The sequence below is a fragment of the Eurosta solidaginis genome, chromosome 4 (genome assembly GCF_040869045.1).
Source record: "Eurosta solidaginis isolate ZX-2024a chromosome 4, ASM4086904v1, whole genome shotgun sequence".
NCBI lineage: Eukaryota > Metazoa > Arthropoda > Insecta > Diptera > Tephritidae > Eurosta > Eurosta solidaginis.
Window position 1 is genome coordinate 217869291 of NC_090322.1, and position 19351 is coordinate 217888641.

Here is a 19351-nt window from a genome sequence, read left to right on the forward strand (position 1 = left end):
TCGTCTTTCTCCTCTGTCGGCGCATGTGCGCAGATGAATGATATATTAAAAAATTTTGCTTTTATTCGGATAGCAGCGAGACGCTCGTCGACAGGCGTGAACGCCAGCACTTGGCGACAAAGTCTCTCTCCCACCACGAATCCGACGCCGAAACTGCGCTTATTCGCATGGCCACACCAATATATGTCACAATTTTTGATCTTTTTTCTTCCTTGCTTCGTCCAACGCATTTCTTGGATGTCGGTGATGTCAGATTTTGCTTTGACGAGGACATCAACCAGCCGGGCATCTGCACCAATCCCATTCAGGGAGCGGACGTTCCAGGAGCATGCCCTCAATTCATTGTCCTTCAAACGTTTGCCATGGTCGTCATCAATAGAGAGTGTATTTATCCGAGGCTTGTTGTTATATTTCATTGGAGTATGGTTTTACGTGGCGGGTCCCAAGCCCAGCGCACAACCCGCTCAGCGGGGGTGAAAATATTACTTGGGACGTTTATATAGCGAGCCGCTTGCTCCAAGACAGACGCCCGCTTGCAGCCGCACCTAGAGGTGTACAGACGCTGCCGATGAGATCTCCCACTTACACCACTACTGAAACCTTATTGGCTCCCTCGACAAAAAATATAAGAAAAAATACAAGAAAAATACATAGAAAATAAAGTAGTGTCATATAGGAGTTTGATTTGTTTGCACTTACAGCACCATTTTATTTGCAGGAGACTTTCACAGCTACAAAAATTAAGGCGGATTTTCACAGACGCTTTGGTTGTCTTGCATTCATTATTTCATCTGTTGTCGGGCGAAGTATCGAAAAATTTACATAAGTTCTTTGGTTGCGTGCCTACGCTTTGACAACGCCATACGAAAAACAATTGCCGCCTTCCAATGAGTTTTACAGCTCCGGCTCACGCTCACTTCTCACGGGAATGCTCTGGATCATTGAGAGACTTGAAAAGCAGATGTCGTGAAATTTTCGCACACGTGAAATGTGATAGGCAGATGTCGCCGCTGTTTTTCATTTAACTCATACGGCGAAATGCTAAGCAGCGACATCTAATTTTGAAAAAGTAGGTTTATTAAAGGCAGCGTTGCCAAACTAAAAAGAAGTAATTAACAAATTATCTGGCTCACAAATTGAACCAGACTTATATCTTGATTTATCTGGCTCAAATCGTTTTTGCTGCATTTACATGCAAACTTATTTATCTGGCTCAGGATTTTGCCACCGGATGACGGCAAATGAAACGCCGTACGTTTGCTTTGAAGCGACCAAAGCGTTTATACAATTTTTCCCTTATGCATTTGTGCAAACAGCGTTAGAAGTGAAATTTTTCCATGTTACACGTGTGGCGCTTTATATTTTGACTCTAATTTAAATAAATTTTGCTTTCCGTATGTTTCCGCATTGTTGCAGGCTACAAATCTTCTAGTATTCTTATTTTCGCGGAAATATATGCAACTATTTCATCTGTAAATACTACAAAATTTTATTAAACTATCAAATGCAACTCAGCTTGAAGTACTCTTAAGTACCAAAAATGCAACTCTAGACCTGAGATTTGCATCAGGTGAGCGAGGCTGTTTGTAGTTTTGACGTTTATCGCTTAGTTGACACACTTGTTTAGGTACACTATGATTGCTTTTAAATCTGAGCACTCACACGATTTTTTTCCGGTCAGAAACTGGTTTGTGCTTTGCATTGAAAAAAAATCGCTCTTTATATAAACACACGAACTTTTCTCACATGGCGCAACGATACAAGGTGGCAGCATGGAACAGCTGATTATAAACTTTTTTTATTTGATTTGATACATCAACTTCCGGCGCAGTCCGATTTTGACATTTGTCCATCGAATTTACAAAAACAAAGTACATGGAATTTTTATTTATGTTTGTAGGTATGTCACCATGCTGCCACCTGTATCATTCCGATATGTTATCTCATTTATGCTCTTTTGCCTTTTTCGTTGCCTTTTGGGCATGACTATTCATAATGCAAAAGAAAAACTACTAAGAAACCAAGGCGAATTCATTCAGGTGGTGTTATCCCATCAACTGATTGCTTCTACTTGATAATTTTCCATACAAAGCCTTGTACAACAAAATGTCAGTTAATCGAAATCTATGAAAATTTTCTTTTGACTTGACATTCATCTGCACGGCGAGTTGATTGAATTCGCTTTGCCACCACCTGCTATAGATTCGCCTTGTAAGAAACTGAAGAAATGCACTATTTATCTCTAACTTTTCATAGGCCGGGTCACATATTTGTAAATGTAATACTTACACATCACGTTTCGGGCAAGCGTAACTACATACAGTACATTTGTATGGCATTCCTGTATGTTTGTAGGAATGGACCCGTAATTGTGCTATAAGATTGAATTCCTTTCCACATTCTTTACATTTGTGTTTAACACCAGCATGTTTTTGAAGATGATAATTGAGATGTCCTTTAATTGCAAATCGTTTGCCACACAAATTACAGGCATATGGCTGTTCTCCAGTATGAGATCGCATATGAACTTTAAGGTCAACACTCCGTGCAAATTTTTTATTACATAAATTACATGGAAATTTCCGATCTATATGCAATCGCTTGTGATCTTTTAAATAATAACTGGTTTTGTATGAACAACCGCAAATATCACAAACGAACTTGCGCTCGGAGGGGTGAACACTTGCAATGTGCTTAGTGAAATATTGTACATCAAAGTGTTTGTGACATATGGGGCATTCTTTCGTAACGGGCTTTTGAAGCATATGCATTCTTTCCTCATGTCGTTGTACTTTAGGTTCAGTTGGAAACGTCCGAGCTGAAATATTATAAAAAGTAAAATGTTCAGTTAAACTTGCACTAAAAATTGGATCTTATGCGCTAAACAGACACGTTTTAGTTTTTTATTCAGTTTTATTTCAATGTGAGTTTGAGAATGTTTATATAATACTAGACTTCGTTCTGCCGGAAAATTGGTTTGCCTACATTTCAAAAGTGAGCCTAACTTCCCCTCTTCACTCTCTATCATATTCTCTTCAACACTATCATTTTTGTTCTTATTATTTGCCATCCCTTAATTCTTGATCTTCCACCCATTTCCAGACAAATCCCACTCCAGTTATCGTTCCCGCTCACACTCCAACTCCTGATTCCAGTTTCACTCCTATTCCTACTCCCACACCTACCCCTAACCACACTTATACTTCCACCCCCTCTACCTCCTTCTTAATTTATTCACATATGGAATCTCTATACCAAATATGCAATACCTGTTTCACCTGACCGGCCGATTTCAATATCTTTATTTCTATAAACCACTACGAAGCTACATATATGAAACTAACACGGGTACAATTCTTAAATTCGCATTCACTTTTACATATTACATAAAGAAAGATGATTGAGAACATCCCTTACCCGATAATGTTACTCTCTGTATTGAGCCTACTTTCTCAGTGAACAGAGGCATTTATCATACTGTAACGAAATTACTTGCAAATCCTCTTATTTGCAATCCTTTGCTAAGTTCGAATCACTAAACTGTTGAATAAATAACTCCAATATGTAATAATGCCAAATGGCCTTTATTAAAGTACTTCACAATAACACTCAAACTGTGCAACGAATAGCTTGCTTAATAACCAAACTGATTGATAGCTCAAATGAAACTCTACTATTCAAAATAATACTGCTCTTGCTCGCTAGATAGCGTCTTAGTCGAAACTGCTTGACAACACAAATCAAACTGAATTCCAGCGCCTCTACAATTGCCGCCTTTTATACTCTTTGATTTCAACCTTCGCATCTTCTAGGCGCTTCCAGAATCTACTAGTCCAGCAGCTCTCAAACTTCTCAGCTGTAACTACAATTGCACAATTTTATAGTTTTTCTCATTGCATACTTATAGGAGTATCTCAGATATATGCATGTGTTTGTGCATTGACTCTCCGCTGCTCGTATACGTACATGGCACATATGTGTAGACGCAATTATTGTTTCGTTTATGTAGATACATAATAACCCTTATCGCGAAGTTCACGCGGAAAAGTGTTCGCCTTCACTTCTTTTGTTCGGGTGAACTTTTTCCGCCTATCGGCAATTTCGGGCGAACAAAAGTTCACATCGAAACAGCTGATGCTCTATTGCGAATTGGCAGTGAACAAATGATTTACTTACAATTGTGTAAATTTTGTAAGCAAGCATATATTTCCTTAAAATACAACAAAAATATAAATAAAGAATTAATAAAATAATGTTTAGTATTGCACTTAGGTTGGTATTGATTGAGCGCGAGGCAAATATATACGTGAAAGCGATTCGGAGGCAATTAAGGGACAGTTCTAACTCCTTAGCTAAATGATTCACTGTAAGCTAAAAATTACTATTTTCAGCACTTTTGAATAACAAGTTATTTTTTTTCAATTAGCTTTCGCCAATATTACAGGCTAAACAAGCTGGCATTCTAATATTTGCTAGTTATTCTTACCAACTCCTTTGAAGCAAAAATTTGGAGTTCCACCAATTGTAAAGTTGGGTAAATATCTTCGTTTTTTTCGCATAGGGAAAAAGCGTTGGAAAGGAAAAGGAAAGATGAAGTGGGTCTTAGGTAATCTTGTTTCAGTGAAGTGATCAACATTTTGGAACCGTTGCTTTGTTCACAATGGATAACTTGGCCGACTGATACGTTGTCATAAAAAATACAATTTACATACTTAGCAATACAGGAATTTCACTTTTTTCCACTCAGCTTCCGATTTTGCATTATTTATTGACTTATTTCTAATAATAGAAGTACATATAATTATAAGAGTATCAAATTTCAGAACAAAAAATTAATTACATTTTGTTTTCCTCTCGTTCGCCTGTAAAATATAAGTGAACAAATTTTGGTTTTCCGGCTGTTCATTTCGCCCGAACAAATAGTTGCCGATAAGGTGAAATCTTTTTCGAACATGAAAAATTGTTTCGCCACCCTCTGCGATAGGGTGAACAAAAACTGTGAATATTTTCGGGTGAAAATAAAACTCGCGATAAGGGTGAATGATTGATCTATGGATGTGAATTCACGTCACTGCTTAGCATCGGCTTAGAGATGGCAGCACTCCTTAGTTTTGCTAATATTCGTAACACTGCCCTCCACCTAAGTCTGATCGTCCCGATCAGACAAATCTCCCGATCTAAACGCCGCTAGCATCTCCAAATGTACCACTCTTCTAATCCGTGGTTTCCCAGTGGTTTGTATGCGGTAGATGGTATCACTGATCTTCTTCACAACTTTGTACGGCCCTTCCCAACTGCACCGAAATTTGGCTGGAACACCTTTCCGCCGGTGAGGGTTGTTTAACAGTACCAATTCTCCCTCCAAGAAACCTTCCGAATTTTTGTTCTCGTTGTACCTGCGTTTCATCTTACTACTCATTATTCTTGATCGTTCCCTCGCACTCTGTTGTTTGGCCAATGAACTTCTTCGCAGAGCTTGCACTTGACAGATTGACTTTGCATCATCATTATCGTCTTGATGTTTCACAACAGTAGTGCGCGCTGGCTTGAAACCACCCTTGCATTTTTTCTGAAAAATTCTTTCAGTCGTTTTAGTGCGTCCATTAGCGTTAGTCAATGCCGGTCTTTTTATCGCAGGTACTTTTAATTTCGCTTTATTTGGCCCATTCGATCCATCAACCTTTTCTTTTGACTTTCGTGGACTTTGTCAAATCTTCTCCAACATTACTCGATTACTACTGAACCCTTTCTCCAACTTGAAGTTAAGTGGTATATCCTGGTTCTCATAACGCATCACCCTTCTCTGCATATCGATCTTGATGTCATGGTCAACCAAGAAGTCTACTCCCAATATGACTTCATCAACGATCTTCGCCACAGCGAATTTGTGTAGAACCATGACCTTTCCAATCAAGACTTCACATATCACTTCTCCCTGAACTTGGTTATACTCGCCAGTGCAACCTTACTCCAGGTAACGGTTTTATTCTCCTGCTGACCAAGTCAGATCGGATTAAGGAATGAGATGCGCCCGTATCTACAGTCAGTACACGTTCTTTACCATCCACATTCCCTCTGACGGTAAGACTGCTCAATTTTCTACCAATTTGCAACACAGATATCACAGGGCATTCAATAGCTGGATCTAGCTCTCGATCTCTACCTCTTACTCGCTCTTGCTCATCTCCTCCAGCTTTGCGTTTACGGCCACCCACATTGTTAGAACTATTAGGACCAAGATCGCAATGTGACCGGACTTCCCGCATTTGAAGCATTTGATAACTTTTTCACTCCGCTTTTGCGATCCTTTCAGCGCCTCCAATATTGCGTCTACCCACTCTGGCCTTTCTACCTCCACACGGCGTGCTTTGTAAACTGCCTTACACAGAAGCAATGCTGTTTCTTGAGTCAGTGCATGGGATACGGTTTCTGCGAATGTAGGTTTTGGGTTTGCATATGTCGCTTCTTCGTTTCTACGTCCCGTATGCCATTTATAAAACTCTGGATTTTTACCCTCTCGGTGTACTCCACGGGTGCGTCCGCATTTGCCAAATGTGCCAACCTTTCAACATCCGAGGCAAACTCCTGCAAAGTCTCATTCGCTCTTTGGTGACGGTTTTGCAACTCAATTTGGAATATCTGTTTTCTATGCTCGCTTCCATAACGTCTCTCGACAGCGCTCATCAATGTTTCGTAGTTGTTCCGCTCGTACTCTGGGATGGACTCCGCAGCTGGTCCTTTCAATGCCACGAACAGAGCTGCAACTTTATCTTCAGCATTCCAGTTGTTCACTGCTGACGTCTTATCAAATTGAAGCTTGAATACCTGGAATGGAACAGAACCATCAAACGTTGGGGATTTTACCTTCAGAGTAGACGTTGAAGTGATTGGACGGTTCAATTGTAACTCCTGAATCCGATCTTTCAAAGCATGCATCTCGGCCTCCACTTTATTTGGTCGTTCACTAACAGCCTCCAGCTGCGATGAGAATTTTGTTTCCTGTGCCTCCAGCTTTGTTGAGATACGCTCTTCTTGTGCTTCGAGCTGTAATGTTATGCGTGCCTCTTATTCTTTTAATTGTTCTGCAATTTGTGACGCCATGTGTGTTTTCTGTTCTTCCAATTGTGTTTCCATCTTGGATGTTATACGTGTCTCCTGCTATTCCAATTGTGATGACATGTTGGTAGATATTTGTGATGACATTTCGGACATTTGTGCCGATATTGCAGCCAATATCATGTTCAGGTCTGTGTTCGCCATTGCCTGCGGTGTTTCTTCCATTTTTGTTATTTCCTCGCCATCAAGATGAAAGTCATACTCTTCCACATCAATTCCTTCTGCTTCCATTGCCTCTCGTAGCCGTGCTTGAAGTTCAAGTTTAACGCCGCTTGTATTCAATCCACGGCTCCCCAACTCCTTCTTCAGTTGCTGGATCTTCAAGTCACTGAACTTTGCCATGTCCTTGTTGTCCTCTGGAACTTATTCAACAATTCCTCTTCTGACACCAATTGTAACGAATTTACTTGCAAATCCTCTTATTTGCAATCCTCTGCTAAGTTCGAATCACTAAACTGTTGAATAAATAACTCCAATATGTAATAATGCAAAATGGCCTTTATTAAAGTACTTCACAATAACACTCAAACTGTGCAACGAATAGCTTGCTTAATAATCAAACTGATTGATAGCTCAAATGAAACTCTACTATTCAAAATAATACTGCTCTTGTTCGCTAGATAGCGTCGTAGTCGAAACTGCTTGACAACTCAAAGCAAACTGAATTCCAGCGCATCTACAATTGCCGCCTTTTATACTCTTTGATTTCAACCTTCGCATCTTCTAGGCGCTTCCAGAATCTACTAGTCCAGCAGCTCTCAAACTTCTCAGCTGTAACTACAATTGCACAATTTTATAGTTTTTCTCATTGCATACTTATAGGAGTATCTCAGATATATGCATGTGTTTGTGCATTGACTCTCCGCTGCTCGTATACGTACATGGCACATATGTGTAGACGCAATTATTTTTTCGTTTATGTAGATACATAATGATTGATCTATGGATGTGAATTCACGTCACTGCTTAGCATCGGCTTAGAGATGGCAGCACTCCTTAGTTTTGCTAATATTCGTAACAATACTGTAGCTTCTGGCATTTTTTTTTTGTAAATTCTTCTCCTTTGCCCTGGCTGTCCACCGTATCATTATCGGTTTTTTTTTTTGTTGTACTCCCACTGAATTCCTCAACCTCCCCGTATTTTTTCTTCAAAGCCTTCCGTTCTATGGGTGCCTCCCCTTCATACCTTCCTCTCGTACTTTCTTCATTTTTATCTTCATATCTTACTCTAGCTTTCTTTCCTCTCATTCACCCTCTCTCTCTTTTTCATCCTCTCAATTTTCTATTTCCCTTCGTCTACAATTTCCGCACCTACCTTTTTTCCTTTTTCTCTTTTATCAGTCCATGTCTTTTTGTATAACACTCTCTTTCCTTTTGCCCTTCTTAGCAACAACCGTAACCGTAGAACGCATAACCAAAAAATACCACGCAAACGCATAACGGGGGTACCCGTGTGTCCACTTACAAGTTTTTACCGCTACAAAGGCACAGTAACAATATTCATAAGTAAAAATTATTACAGATTGTGTGCTGAGCAGTGAGTTACTTATTGCGACAAGCTCGAGAAAACCAGTAACTGGATCCTACTACCTATGTTATACTGAAACCCCCAAACGAAGAAGAAAAACGCGAAAAGCATGCAGCATCTGCAAAAAACCAATGTGCCTGGTACATTCGGTGACAAATTGTATCTGTACCGTTTGCGAGCAGAAAAATTGATAAAAATTTCATCTTAAACAAATTAATTTTTTGATATTTGATGGGTACACGGGTACCCGTTTATGCGCTCGCGTAGGTGTCGACTTTGGGAACTTATATCTGAGGAACCCCTCAACTGAAACCTACAAGCATTGACTTAAACGATACAGAAATACTGTAGTTTCCTAGCTTATGGAAGGTTCAACACTCCAGTGACAGTGGTCCTCTCACTAAAGTAGTTTAAAGTCGCAACTGGACACACGGGTACCCGGTTATGCGTTCTAGGGTTAAACCCCCATTGGAACTCCTATTTGATACCCATATTACGAAAACATATTATGGGATCACCCTGGTTCACATTTTGGTCTTTATCTGATAAATGGGGGCGCATATGGAACAAATCATCTACGAAACTTTACAAAACTAACGCAGCTGTGCTTCTTCAAATTGATTCATCCGATCTTGAGTTATAATAAAGTTAGTAACAGCTTTATAATCTTAATAAATATATTTCTTCTGTACGTGTGTTTGTGACTTAACGACTGACCCGATTTTGATGAAACTTGGTGTGTTCAGGGGGATTTGAGGGTGCTTTAGATTTAAAGTTAGGTCGGTTTTCTAATATTTGCGGGAAGTGAACTAGGACCGGCTTGGAGAACGGTACGCCTGTACAAAACTTCAAGGAAATCGTACCATACTTTAATATTTTTAGAACAAGTCTGTCCCTGGTTCTTTTGCCAGAAAGATAAGACAGAAAACCGAACTAATTTTAAATCTAAAGCATCCTCAAATCCCTTTGAATACACAAAATTTTATTAAAAATCGGTTCAATTGTTTAGGAGGAGTTAAGTCACAAACACACGTACAGAAGAAATATATTTATTAAGATTATAATTAGGAAAAGAGTAAAATAAAAAAAAAAAATAAATAGAACAATATTAAGTTATACACAAAGCTCAATAATATAAACAAAACTGAATGTGTGTGTGTGTAACCTATGAGCGTCCAAAGTACTCAACCGAAAAAAAATTTCACAGTAGGAATTTTTCTCGCTATACAAAATTTCAAAAAGGTGAGCGGTGCCACGCACCTAAAATCCATAGCCGTAACGAAATCCTCAAGTCTCTTGCCGGCAGCACATGTGGCAAAGATAAAGAAATGCTCATAGCCACTTATAAGGCAATTAACGGGTTACCGAGCTTTAAAAAAAAACACAGAAAACTGCATCCCAGTCAACACACCTCGCTCAGAATCCCCACATGACACCAACCATCTTTTTCAATTGCAATGTGGAGCCAACGCCTCTAACACCCCCATCTCTCTGGTCCAAACATGTTGCAACTGCAAGTTTCCTTGGACTCCATTTAGAGGACATTGATGATATTTTGTGAGTAGTCGAACTTGTTGGATGGGGCGAAGCACTGCTAGAACAACAAAACATTTTTTTGGTAAACGCTAAAATCGACGTTTGTGAGCGCGACTTTGGAAACCGTTAAAGTCCCCTCTAAAGCGTAGTATCATTCTATGTGTTTGATGGTAACCCTACTAACGATACTGCATTATTTGTGAAGTTTGTCAACTTGACAGGGGAGAGATGTCAAACTACCTGACGAGAAGGAGCAACTTCGAACTTCCGCTGGGGAGAGAGCTCCGGTTTCTTTTTAAGTTGGCGTTGGAGCAGATCGGTTGGTGCGAAGTTAATTGGAGTGAATAGACAAAAATTCTAGAACATTTGAAATCATATAAAAAAATTAATAAAGTGGAAACGTAAAGAAATATAGTGTAACGAATTTAGGGAAATTCCGCTTATTTCACACCTTCTACTAACGTTCGAATCACTAAACTGTTGAATAAATAACTCCAATATTCAATAATGCAAAAATGGTCTTTATTAGACTACTTGAAAGCACTTCACAACCAATAGCGTGATTAAATCAAACTGATTGCTCATGCCTCAGCTGGTGCTGATTTTATACTCTTCGGTTTCCTCGTTCGTAGGCGTTTTTCCTAATAGAATTTACTAGTTCCCTGAAGATTGCATACTTTTGTGAGTATCTCAGAAATATGCATGTGTATGTGTGAGAACTACTTGGCTGATTATTGCATACTTTTATGAGTATATGTGTAGACATAATAATTGATTTGTTTATGTAGATACAAGTGACTGCTTAGTATCGGTTTAGAGATGATAGTATCCCTTAGTGTTCGTCACAACAGTTATACAAAGCGAATAAATTTTTATATGAAAGATCACCAACGATAATTTCAATTGTATATATGTACATACATACGTGAAAAAGTGTAGAGAAATACTTGAGTGTAACAAAAAAATTTAATAAAGGCAAACATTTTTATACGAAGACAAAAATATAAATCTGTGTATAATACATAATATAAAATAAAGAGAAATTCGAATACTTGAACAATGTCATATTTTTTATACACGGACAAAGGTACGGAATTCAGTGAAAATGTATGAAGTGCAAAATATATTATTTGGTGCAAACGAGCACGTGTATGCCTAGTGGTAGGCGGTAGCGAGGGTGACGGCCAGATACACCGGCGACCATACCTGCATTTCTAAAGGGATAAATAAGATATGTTTGCTTCCTTCTCTTTCACATTAACTTTTCGCATAAATTTCCATCCCAACCGCATCTCCAATTCTTTGGTGATGTCTTAGAAATCGGCAGATTTAGCAACCAAACCCAGGATCGAGGAGGCGAGGTAGCAGCTCGGAGGGCGATTCGGTGCCGAACCATGTTTTCTTTCCCCCAAAAACTAATTTCAATTATTTTTAGCTCATTTAATTTCTTTTAATTGATACCAATTATAACGTCGAGAAGATAGGAAAAAAGACATACATTTTTGTAAAATAAAAAAAAAATAAAATAAAGGAGAAAAACTAGTATCCCTTAGGTAACATATAATTTACATATGTATGCTCTAATCTAGACATACAAATTCTTATAATGTAGTACGTACTAATATACATATCTGTATATGTACATAAATATGCGTACCCACACACACACCCACACACACACACACACATATATATATATATATATATATATATATATATATATATATATATATGTATATATATATATATATACGAAAGCATAAATAAATTAAATCATGTGTATACATTGAAATGTATCAACTTATATATATTTGAATTAATTTTCTAAGTTCGGGGATATAATTACCCAATTCTGCCCTCTTATATATAAATTTCACTACGCCTCTGGCGTGCGTAAAACCAAACCGGTAGTCTGAGTAAAATCTAATTGGAATAGCGTAAAATATTAGGGGGCCTCATGTAACCGTATAAATGCCTTATAAAGTGTGTAAACGTATAAATTTATCTAGTTTACGCAGGAGCTGTCAAATTTTGTATGAAAAATCATTTACACAATTTGTATAAATTTACGCGCACATTTCATTGTGTAAACGCGGTAAACTCAAAGGAATGCAACCTTGCAGACATTACAGACGGCATTTTCATCAAAAATCTCCAACATCAGCAAGTAAAGGCGTTTTAGTTTTGATTTTTCACTTAATCTTGGTATTTTTTAATTTGTATAACAATCAAAAAATGTTTGTTTGGCAATAATACAGCTGATAAACAATCAAGTTTATCAAGAGCATTTCTAGGTGCGTTCATATAACAGCGTGTGTAAATGGATATAATTTTACACCTTATAAGTTTATATGCTTTCATGAGTCCTCCTATTATTTACAAATGTACATCGTAAGAGTGGGTTAGAGTACTTGTTTTTAGTGAGAAGAACAAAGCACAAAAAGAATGTGATATTTAATTTTAACAGCTTAAGAGAGATAAGCAATCTCTTCGTCCACGACCATCTCACCAGGCGCCTGATGACATTGATCGAGACCAAAACCATGTGAGTGCTTTAATTGTTTTTGCATAACATGTTTGTTTATATCATAAATACTCTCGCTGCACATTCCTACGTGCATATATACGTATAATACTTATATCCCACTTGCGACGATTTCTGAGCAAAAGAGTATCATGATAGTTTTCATAATATAAGCATATACCTTGTGACACATTTTTTTGATGGCTTGCAACATGTTGCTAAAGTAAAGTTGCTATAAATTTTGTCTCATGCTCCTCTTGCGCTCTACATTTATATTAGGGGGACTCATGTAACCGTATAAATGCCTTATAAAGTGTGTAAACGTATAAATTTATCTAGTTTACGCAAGAGCTGTCAAATTTTGTATGAAAAATCATTTACACGATTTGTATAAATTTACGCGCACATTTCATTGTGTAAACGCGGTAAACTCAAAGGAATGCAACCTTGCAGACATTACAGACGGCATTTTCATCAAAAATCTCCAACATCAGCAAGTAAAGGCGTTTTAGTTTTGATTTTACACTTAATCTTGGTATTTTTTAATTTGTATAACAATCAAAAAAATTTTTTTGGAAATAATACAGCTGAAAAACAATCAAGTTTATCAAGAGTATTACTAGGTGCGTTCATATAACCACGTGTGTAAATGGATATAATTTTACACCTTATAAGTTTATATGCTATCATGAGTCCCCCTATTGATTTTGATGCTCTAAATATTTTAATAATATATGTACATATTTATATACATATATATCTAAGCATTTAAGTTTGGGAAGGCCATATAGATATGTTAACTTTTTTTCGATTTAATTCATATATAATATGCATTAGGGTGACCAACCAATACAATTAGATTAGTTAAACTTTAAAATTTAAAGCTTAGACATGAAGTCGGTTATCATAAAATTGTTAAATAAATATTTTTGTATTTGAATTGGAAATATGTGTTCGTAAATTCAAACTTATTTTGTGAGATGGATTAAACCTTGGGTTCGTAAGTATGGTTGGGTTAGTGATGCATAGGTGTATCTCTTTATGGATGGGTAGGGAAGAGAAGGATGCTGTTTGGTAATGGCATTCCTGGGATTAATTAGAGGACCTTTCATCCGAACAGTCTTTCCGTTTTTAAGTGTTTGTGGGGTTTGATTGGGGAATTTTTTTTGTCGTTGTTGTTATTAAAGTGCATGATTTTCCTTATATGTATAACGAGTTCATAGGTGGTTTAGTGGCGGCAAGGACCCACCCCAATTCGACGAGCTGTGGCCCGGATAACGCGAACATGCACAGCCGGCCACGTTCTATGAGCGAGGTGTGTTATACGTTACGATGCATTCTTGATAGAAAGCCCGCCGACTAACGCAAAGAAGGCAAGACTGGTATATCCTGCTAAGCCACGACCAGTCGATGATGATCAGGGGTGAGCATGAGCTATCACCCGCTAACCAGCCATATATGGACGAATTCTATTTTATTAGAGCGAGAGCACAACGACTACTGCGCCCCTCAATTTCATTGTACAGGTTTACAGGTAAGATATGTTTGCTTCCTTCTCTTTCTAACACACTGCCGTTTGACACCGACGCAAGTATCAAAGCAGTGTGCAACAAGCCTTTGACAGTGAACGAAGTGTCAAAATTAGCGGGGTTGCAGCCATCGGGATCGACGAAGGAATGCAACAATTAGGAAAAAAAGTGTGGAATTTCAGATATGGATTAATTTGTCTGTACAAATTAAGTATAAAATATATAGGACCTATCGAAAACTTTACAAAAGTCGTAGAATGGGGTATCCAAAGACGCGTACTTGTATAAACAAGAAGAATTAAGAACCTAATCTACTATTTTGTACCAACGCTGCCGAATAGGGAGTGCCACGAAATCCAAAAAAAAAAAAAATACCCAAACACATAATCCCCAAATTCAAAATCCCCAAAATCAAAATCCTCAAACACAAAATCCCAGTGCTATGATAAACATCATGACCGTGTAAAAAATAGCAATATCTCTTTCCTCTTTCATTCATATTTATGTATGTATAACTATATATTCACGTTTTGGCAATACATATTTTTACTTATCCATATATAGGACTACTAGTCGCTCTAATTCGAACAAGCTAACAGAAGCGTGTACTACGCAGAAGGACATCACCGTGGCGGTAGCCACGGTTATACCACATACCCGGACTTGGCATGGCGTAGCCCAGGGTTATTTTTTATAAGCGCGGCCGAAGGCCGCCTATGCAGAAAGTTGGTATGGATTATTAGCCTTTTTTGGTCGCGGCGATTTTAAACCTAATTTGAATTTATTTCAATTAGGGATTATTTTGTGTTGGGGATTTTGATTTTGGGATTTTGTTTTGGGGATTTTGATTTTGGGGATAACGTGGTAGACCCTGCCGAATAGCCTCCACACAAAAGGAGATAAAACAAGCATTATGATCAGGTGAGCGCAGCTGCGAACGAACAGGTGATACATAACTTACTTGAAAATCTCTACAATGATCAAACTAAACAAATAATTGATTTTGCTTTCGTGCCCGCTACGTGTGCTGCCCACCTGATGATGGTGATGCATACAAACATATCATCTGAAAATAAAACACAACAGTTGCATTATAAAATATAACACGATATAATAAAAACTCTATGCATATTTGTTTAGTCATATACATAATTTGATGCATAAAAAGTAATTCAAACACTTATTTTAATTCATCTGAGCTTCTTCCATTTGTAATTCTTCTAATGTTCGTACAACCGGATTTCGTCCAGTATTTGCCTTGTACATTGCGCAATATTCACTTTCAGTCATTGACGTATCGTGCACTCGTAGCAAATGTTTTTTAAATCTACAAATTAATAGATATAAATTACATAAATCAATATTGTTAAAAATAAATAAGTATTCAATGACTTACACATCACGCAACGCGCATCCATAATTACAAATATTACATTTATATGGCATCTTCGTATGTTTGTATGTATGAAGTTTTAATTGCCTATGTGAATTAAATTCCTTACCGCATTCATTACATTTTTGTTTTATGCCAGCATGCTGTTGCAAATGATAAGTTAGATGAGCTTTCATTCTAAAACGTTTATCACATAAGTGGCAGTTAAATGGCGATTCGCCAGTATGAAAACGCATGTGAACTTTAAGATCATAGTGACGTGCAAATTTTTTAGGGCACATTGTGCATGGTATGTTACGATCCGAATGTAAGCGCCGATGACCCATTAACTGTACATAGTTTTTGAAACTGTCGCTACAAATGTCACAAACAAATTTACGCTCTGTAACATGTACATTTTCTAAATGCCTTTTAAAATAACGAGCCTCGACTTTCTTATGACATACTGGACACTCTTGTCGTTCCTTTCTTTGATGTAAATGTATATTTCTTTCGTGTATCTTAACAGAATTTTCATAAGGAAATTCGCGAGCTGCAACAAATAAAAATAATGTAAATAATTTTCGTAATTTATGTACATATCGACGTACCATACGAAAACGTATCACTTTCAAATTTCTTATGAAAACTAGTGCTGGCTTGCAACGGCACAAAAAATGCTGCTGGTAACCATAGCAACGGGTGGTTGTGTGCGTATCGGGTGATTGTCGCTTGCCCGGCCACCACACAAGCAGAAAGCATCAAGCGCCATTTGTATTGAAAATTCGTAGCGTACAGAGGTAAACATGTCAACGGATGACGATTTTTATTGCTTGTAAATTTTGGGAATTTTGATAAAATTTTTTTTAACTTTTTTCTAAGAATTTTTTCGAGTATGCAGTTTTGTCTTATTCAATTTTAATATAATAAGATGCTAATCTTAAGCCACTAAGAAAATTACCTGATTTTTGGCAATTTTTTTCCATCCGACCTTTGCATTCGTAGGTTTCAATAAACCGCAACGTAAAATCTTTTTCTTACGCGAACTTGCTCATTTCACGTTCTCGCAAAACTAACACACTAATGCTTGTCAATCACGTTGGCCACGATCAAAAAGACCAGCTGTCAAGCGAAAAAATCTAAAAATTTTGATTTTCATCAACGCGAAGCCGACAACAAGTACGTGTGAGCACGATTTTTTGTCCGTTGCCAGCAGCATTTTTTGTCCGTTGCCAGCCAGCATAACACTTTCGGTCTCCAGTTGACGAAAACTAGCGATCTCACTATGTGGATGACGAAAAGGAGCAATTTCGTTTTCTGATGGACGAAAACTATCAATTTATTAATGTTTCCCTGCTTATTAACAGGGTCTAGAATTGTAAAGCGACTTTGAGTGAGGAATATTTATTTCCACAGCTAAATCTTGCCACTCTGATGAAACTAAGTTATTGTCATTTAAGGCCTCATTATTAATCACAACAATTGAGCGCTTAAAGGGGACGTAACGCCAGTTATCCTGTTTCGCAATAACTGACACCAACTAGGATCACCAAAGGACATGAAGTCTTACTCCACCTGTAGCTACTTTATATATACGCGCGACTTCAGCGGCGTTGGCGCGTAACTATATTTTCTACTAATTTACATAAACAAATGAGCCAAGATCTAGCATTCCGAAATTGTTGTATTTGTAATCGAATTTGAAAAAAAAAGTTTGATGACGTAGCGCTTTTGAAGTTTTGCGATTTAATACATTTCCCTCACATTTCGCTACCAGTGTTCGGAATATTTAAAACTATTACCTAAGTAAACGACTACGCCGGAGTAAAAATTTAATCGGAGAATATTTTTTCTTCCTTTTTGACAGCGGGCGAACAACTAACATCAAATTGATTTGGTCTTGGCAATCCTCCCTTCGATTGCATTTTTGCCATGAAATGTTTCTCAGCAAAAAAGTGCTCTACCTGATCTATCAGATGCACATGGAGTCGACCTAAAACGTGTAGGATGACTAATTAATGCTCCCATAAGCACACCACGTTCTGGAAGAAAAGTGGGCTCTATCTCCCCGTATAATTATCGCGAAAAAATTTTATTATTATTTTCGGTTTACCATACATATTTCATGCTCTTTTAATGACAGACGGTTTCAAGGCCGGGCAGATTCCTGTAGGAACGATAATGGCGACCTGGTAACTGACGTACAGAGTGTGGGGGAAGACGAACCCGATACCCCGATTGTCGATGATGAAAAACACTCTCCGGCATCCAACTACGGCGAAGGCCGGGTTGTTCAAAGATGGAGGCGAAGAGTTGGTTGAAGATAAAGAAGCAAACAAAGTTGGTCTTGCAGTAAAATGTGTATGAAGTACTTGAAAACTAAAGTTCTCTCTCGACGAACAAAATTCTCGCTCTCCAAGTCACTCATCGTACCTGTCCTGATGTATGGCTCGGAATCCTGGAAGATGGAGGCGAAGAGTTGGTTTAAGATAAAGAAGCAAACAAAGTTGGTCTTGCAGTAAAATGTGTATGAAGTATTTGAAAACTAAAGTTCTCTCTCGACGAACAAAATTCTCGCTCTCCAAGTCACTCATCGTACCTGCCCTGATGTATGGCTCGGAATCCTGGAGGTGTCGAGAGAAGATGAGATGGCTCTTGGAGTATTCGAGAGAAAAGTTTTTCGGAAGATTTATAGTCCTATCCGTGATGTCGACGGCGAGTATCGAAGAAGGTATAATGATGAGCTATATGAACTTTTCGCAGATATGACGATAGTGCAGCGCATTAAAACAGAAAGCTTCGCTATCTAGTCCATGTTATGCGGATGAACGAATACGCTCCGGCAGTTTGTAAACAGAGGAAAGAGAAGACCTTCACTGAGTTGGTAGAGACAGTTGGAGGAAGCTTTGACCTCGTTTGGTGCTCCCAATTGGCGACTGTTATCGCAAAAAAGGGTTAGCTGGCCTCACTGACTCAACATACTTCATTTTTATATAAAACTAGCCTTTACCCGCGTTCCCGTCCGCAAGGAGAAAATGAAATATATGGGCTATTCACGTTAGCCTGTTTATCAAGTTATCTGTTTAAACATTTTTTTCTGTCTAATGCATTTTATTTTTGTAATTGAGTAAAAAAAGATCTAAATGAGCTGATAACCTGATAGGATCCCCAAAATGACGAAATTATCCATAAAAGGCCACGAAATGACCCCGACGCTATCGCGGACGGATCCCGAAAACCATCCAGAAATGCCCTGGAAGGATCTGCAAAAATTCCCGGAATAGATCCAAAAAACCCGAAATGAGCACGACACGATTCTAGACTTATCCAGAGAACCACACAGAAATGATCTCTGAAGGGTACTAAAATAATCCCGAAATAGTCCCGAAAAAGTTCCGAAATGACCCTGACGGGCTCCCGGACGGATCTCAAAAACCATCCAGAAAATATCCAGGAAGGGTTCCTAAATTATCCCAAAATAGTTCAGAAAAAGTTCCGAAATGACCCCGAGGGGATCCACGACGGATCGCGAAAACCATACAGATGGGATTACGGAAGGGTCCCAAAATGGTCCGGAAATGTCCCCGATGGGATCGCTCACGGATCCAGAAATCATCCCGGAAGGGTCCCAAAACTATCCCGAAAAAGTAACAAAAAAATCATTACTCCTACGGCATCACGGGCGGATCCAGAATTGACCTCGGAAGAGGTCCCCAAATTATCCGAATATGGCCCCAAAATGACCC

The 19351-nt window shown here is 38.2% G+C and overlaps 1 protein-coding gene across 1 annotated transcript in view; it reads right to left on the reverse strand.

Annotated features, from left to right (window-relative positions):
- Window positions 1-15319: 15319 nt before the first annotated feature.
- Window positions 15320-19351, reverse strand: part of LOC137248777 (zinc finger protein 62-like) — a 142651-nt gene continuing 138619 nt past the window's right edge. The window contains exons 11-12 of the mRNA XM_067779680.1: window positions 15630-16158; window positions 15320-15560 (exon numbers count right to left, since the gene is read on the reverse strand). Of these exons, the coding sequence (XP_067635781.1) occupies window positions 15419-15560; window positions 15630-16158 (671 nt within the window). The 3' untranslated portion in view covers window positions 15320-15418. The remainder of the gene's footprint in view (window positions 15561-15629; window positions 16159-19351) is intronic.